The sequence below is a fragment of the Octopus bimaculoides genome, unplaced genomic scaffold, assembly GCF_001194135.2.
Source record: "Octopus bimaculoides isolate UCB-OBI-ISO-001 unplaced genomic scaffold, ASM119413v2 Scaffold_197671, whole genome shotgun sequence".
Classification (NCBI taxonomy): Eukaryota; Metazoa; Mollusca; class Cephalopoda; order Octopoda; family Octopodidae; genus Octopus; species Octopus bimaculoides.
This window is the reverse complement of record NW_026380964.1, coordinates 3,060-8,806: the sequence shown is the minus strand read 5'-3', so window position 1 is coordinate 8,806 and position 5,747 is coordinate 3,060. Positions and strand designations below refer to the sequence as shown.

Here is a 5,747-nt window from a genome sequence, read left to right as displayed (position 1 = left end):
CTCCATTTTTCAGGAGTAAAATCCTTTTTAGACCTTCCAGAAGAATGAAATTTTGGAATATGCGCATAAAGATCAATAGTATGGGATACATGTCTCATGATTAGAATTTTTTTAGGGTGTGTAAAGAGGGGAAGAACCCTCATGTGCAATTTTGATGAAATTCGAATCATATGTATTCCAGTTCCTTACAGAAAATATAACAGAAAAGTCTCATTCTTCAATTGCATTTAACACAGGCAATGCCAGGTATCTCTGCTAGTTCAATATAAAGGTTAATCCTTAAAGTAAGGCATTTCTTACCTTTAGATTCATCTGCATTCCCAAAACTTACTGTTTGTAAAGGCTTCAAATTCAATTGCATCTTTAAGAAATGAAAAAAAAACAAAACAGAAATTACATAATTGTTATCGTAGTTTTTTTATTAAAATAATTTTAATATTTCTGCGCTAATTCATTTGTTTGAAAATCTGGTGAAAAACAGGATTCCCAAATTTAATGCATATATCTCTACTACCATCACTAACAATGGGGAGTGGGGAATGAATTCCAGTTACTTGTTATTAAGCTAATCATAAATCTTTTCATTTTCTAAAATTAATACTTAACTTTTACAGCAAACATTGCCAGAAGATCTACCACACAAATATGCAAAGTGAGTCTTAAAATTGTACAGTGAAAAATAAACAAAAACCTCTATAAAAGATTTAATTTCAAATATATAAGTATTCAATACCAAGTGAATTTGACCATTTTGCTTCTACATTATAAGGTATATATATAAAAGAATTATAAAGCAGCTTTTGTGAAGACAGTGTCTCAGAGTTTCCTCCTTGTCACTCTCACATAATCATACGTTTCACCTCTGAATGTAAATAGTCTTATCATTATTTAATATCCACTCTTCCATACCAGATAAATTCCATGTCAGACAGAATTTGTTAAAGTAAATTCTCTATGGCTGGATGGCCTCCCTATTACCAAGCTAAGTAATATTTCAACGTGTTTTTCTTAAAAGAATAGAAATGAACATCATTTGTATGACAGTGATGTTTGTTTACAAGCATTATGATGTCAAGTCAAGGTACACACACACACCACAACAGGCTTTTTACAGTTTCCATTTCCTAAATCCACTCAAAAGGCCTAGGGCTGTAGGAGAAGACACCTAAGGTGCCAAGCAATTTGACTAAACCCAAGACTACATGGCTAGAAAACAATCTTTTCACACACACACACACATCATCATCATCGTCGTTTAACGTCCGCTTTCCATGCTAGCATGGGTTGGCCGATTTGAATGAGGACTGGTGAAACCAGATGGCTACACCAGGCTCCAATCTGATTTGGCAGAGTTTCTACAGCTGGATGCCCTTCCTAACGCCAACCACTGAGAGTGTAGTGGGTGCTTTTACGTGCCACCGGCACGAAGACCAGTCAGGCAGTACTGGCAATGGCCACGCTCAAAATGGTATATTTTATGTGCCACCCGCACAACAGCCAGTCCAGAGGCACTGGCAATGATCTCGCTCGAAAGTCTTTACACATGCCACGGGCACAAGTGCCAGAAAGGCGACGCTGGGCACAGGTGCCATCACGATTTCGCTTTTGCTTGCCCCAATAAGTCTTCGCAAGCTGAGTTTCATGTCCAATGAAGGAGACGACGTTGGCATGGGTGCCAGTCGTCGAATTAACTCAATTTCGATTTCACTTGCCTCAAAAGGTCTTCACAAGTGGAGTTTAGTGTCCAATGAAGGAAGGTACGCATAAGTGGACTGGCTGAGGCCTTAGATTTAGGTCTCACTTGGCGTGCCGGGTCTTCTCACGCACAGCATATTTCCAATTGGCAGAGTTTCTACAGCTGGATACCCTTCCTAACACCAACTACTCAGAGAGTGTAGTGGATGCTTTTACGTGCCACCGGCACGAAGGCCAATCAGGCGGTACTGGCAACGGCCACGCTCAAAATGGTGTATTTTATGTGCCACCCGCACAAGAGCCAGTCCAGGGGCACTGGCAACGATCTCTCTCAAAAGTCCTTACACAAATATGTATTATATAACTTTGGGAAGTTAAATACTTATAAAAAAAATTTTTCAGTCCATCTGAGATGTGGCAGGAAAACAGAAAGGCCAGAAATTTTGGGTGAGGGAGTTAGTCTCTTAATCAACCCTTGTACTCAAGTGGTACAATAATATATCAAACCTGGAAGGATCAATGGCAAAGATGAGCTCAGCAGGATTTGAACTCAATACATTATGACAAATGTGTTATGTAATAAAGTTAGATTGAGAACAAAGGCAAATGTGTTAAGTAATAAAATTAGATACAGAAAATTAGCATAAGTGTATACAAATTTGTCACAGGTAATAAACTGCTTAAACCATCAGTACATAGAGAGATTTAATTTCCTTAATGAATTTTTATACTGATGAATGTTATTTATCAGACCCTTTATCAAACACAGTCAAGAGCAATAAGTGTCAGTATGTCTCTAACATGATCGGTAAATAAATAAGATTAATGATTAAGTGAGTGGGTCGATTTATTTGTAAACATGCTGTAGGTGTTCTTATTTCAAATAAGTCTATGTTACCAATTAGAGAAGGAAACTAAAAACTTGAGTTGAAAGTATAAAGGCAAAATATTGTGTCCCCAATTACTTGGTTAATGAAAAAGTATATTCCTACTTCATGATCAACTAAGGGCATCCCACTACAAAAACAAGTTTATTAAGAAAAGAAAACTTTACGAAACATTTTTCTTTAATTTAATGAATAAATGACAATAAAAATCGAGCTTATGTGAATTTAGTAAAATGTAATAGAAGCAATGCTTACTTCATACTCTTTACATTTTGTACTAACTTGTGATATAATTTTATCAATAGCTTCCATTATCAATAGTTTCCTTTCCAGGAAAACCATGATTAACTTACAGTTCTGCAGAATTGAAATCCTGCTCCAATAAAAATTTATTATTTGTGTCAATTTTTGATATTATTTAAGATATTCTTAACGTTTCTTTCGCCTCAGAGAGAGTGGATATAGTCTTGTTCAATGGAGTGCCAATATCTTCCATTGAAATTTGACTGACCTGGTTAAGATTCATATTTGTTAGCATTAGGTAAATATACATGCAAGTTATTTACTAAACTAATATTTCCATCTTAGCTTTTACTAGTTTTCTGCTTCAACACTACTTAAATTATTTTTCTGTGTTATTTCAAAAGTAAGATCTGGTTTACTCACAGTTTCAAGAGCAGATTCTTGGACCATTTTATTTCCAGTATCTTCTCTATTCTCCGGTTTACTAATATCTGCTTTACTGATTGATTGCGCAGATGTATTGTTTTCCTCTCCTGCTGACTGCGACATAAACTGATTAGCATTTTCTGTTGATTTCCCAAGACCTGAATTTTTTATTTCTTCAGAATCTAAAACTGAAACACATTTTTTATTACTGAAAGGTTCAATAACTTTAGACAATTTTGTATTAGCCCTTGCTGAGTTCTCTACAAAAGCACCGGTCACTTCCAGACTCTGCACAGGAGCACCGGTCGCTTCCGGACTCTCTACAGGAACACCTGTCACTTCCAGACTCTCCACAGGAGCACCGGTCGCTTCCAGACTCTCCACAGGAGCACCGGTCGCTTCCAGACTCTCCACAGGAGCACCGGTCGCTTCCAGACTCTCCACAGGAGCACCGGTCGCTTCCAGACTCTCCACAGGAGCACCGGTCGCTTCCAGACTCTCCACAGGAGCACCGGTCGCTTCCAGACTCTCCACAGGAGTACCAGTGACTTCCGGATTCCCCACAGGAGCATCGGTCACTTCCGGACTCCCCACAGGAGCACTGGTCGCTTCCGGATTCCCCACAGGAGCACCGGTTGTTTCTGGACTCCCCACAGGAGCACCGGTCGCTTCCGGACTTTCCACAGGAGCAGTAGTCGCTTCCGGACTCCCAGCAAGAGCAGTAATCGCTTCCAGAGTCCCAACAAGAGCAGTGGTTACTTCCAGGCTCTCCACAGGTATATTAGCCTCTTGTGGACTCTCTACAGGATTGCAAGCTTCTTCTAGGCTCAAGAGAGTACTACTCTTTCCTGGGATTTTAACTAGAGCACTAGCTCTCCCCAGGCTCTTCAAGTCAGTACTAGCCTTCTTTGGGCTCTTCAAGGGAATGCTAGCCTTCTCTGGACTCTCCAAAGCAGCACCAGCCTTACCTGAGGACACAGAAACACGAGCCTTTACCGAGCTCTTCATTGTAGCCCTTGTCTTTCTTGGGCTCATTACAGGGACACTAGCAGTGATGATAATATTTTCTGAAGCATTAATAACTGATTTTCGAGTTAACCGTCTTGGAGTGCCAATCTCTTTTGATGAATCATCTTCAATTTGGAGTTTATTAATATCAGTTTCCCCAGAATCTTGAACTTTTTGAACTGAAGGAATAGTCTCTGTATCTGGTTTTAGTTCCATTTCAACAGCCTGAGTTTTATTTTCTGGTACAGCCTCATTACTATCATTTTGTGCTACTTGAGTACTGTTTAGACATTGCCGTTTAGTACCCATTTTCCCTGGACTTCTTAGGAAGTTATTTATACTTTCTAAAGCTTTTATAGCTGATTTTCGAGTTGACTGATTTTTGTTATCTTTCTCTTCAGGTGTGGTTTGATCACTTTGAAGATTATCAACTTTAGTAATGTCTGAATCTTGAAATTTTTCCACCAAACAAAGGATATTTGTTTCTTGCTTAGATTTCACTTCAGTTGATACATCATTCTCTGTTTGTGCAGCTTCAGAATTTAGAACTGCATCAACATTTTTCACATCATCAATTGAAGCCATGGGTTCTTGCATATGAACCTTTAGTGGATTTTTAAAAACTGTGGAAATGCCTACTGAAGCAAATCTAGCTGACTGACGTGTTGATCGTCTTGAGGTAAACTTTTCTGATAGTTTTTCTTTAGTTTGAAGACTATCTATATTAGCCAAATTAGAGGCTCTTGTCTTTTGAATTAATGTATCCTTGACAAATTCTTTACATTTCACTTCTGAGCGAGTTGCTTCACATATATGTTCAGATTTATTGGTGTTATCATCATTTTCAACATTTTTTATCATATTAAATGTCTCTTTCATCATTAAACATGCTTTTTTGCGAAGGGTTCTTGGAGTAACTAGTTCTGCTGAAACAGATTCTGAAATTTTACCAGGATCTTTGTGTGATTTTGTCTTTGACACAATTTGTTGATCTTCAGATTTTACATTTATCTTCTTAGTGGTTAATTTGGTAAATTCTGGTGTTCTTGATTTCCCCTGATTGCACCGACGACGTTTACTCTGTAATGTAAAAATATCAAATTGTAATTTATGTATGAGAAATTATTTAATTTATATGATCAAGTAAAAAAATGTTTCTGAACTAAATTCACGACTACAAAGGGTATAATTATATTTATTAAAGACAATATTTTAAAAATAGGTTCTACAAATGAAGTAAGTGAGAACTAGGTTCTACAAGGAAGTAAGTGAGAACAGAGTATGTAATCAGATGCAAACAATCAAGAGGGCAGTACCCATTGTTATTTAAATGTGAATTTGAACACAAATCTTGTTAGTACATTCGTGAAAACATGTGATTTCACTTTGGAAATAGCTGAGTTATAGTATCCAACATTGACATGATATCTGAACTCAGTGAATTTGGGGAGATTTTTTTTCCACATTTTTCCTGCATCGATATTTTTC

At 37.5% G+C, this 5,747-nt stretch overlaps 1 protein-coding gene across 1 annotated transcript; it reads right to left on the bottom strand.

The window, feature by feature from the left end:
* Positions 1–202: 202 nt before the first annotated feature.
* Positions 203–5,363, bottom strand: LOC106882235 (uncharacterized). The gene is made up of 2 exons (XM_014932839.2): positions 3,249–5,363; positions 203–361 (listed from the first exon to the last, which is right to left on the bottom strand). The coding sequence occupies exons 1-2, from the start codon at positions 5,139–5,141 to the stop codon at positions 218–220; spliced, it is 2,037 nt and encodes a 678-aa protein (XP_014788325.2). The 5' UTR covers positions 5,142–5,363; the 3' UTR covers positions 203–217.
* Between the last annotated feature and the right edge of the window lie 384 nt (positions 5,364–5,747).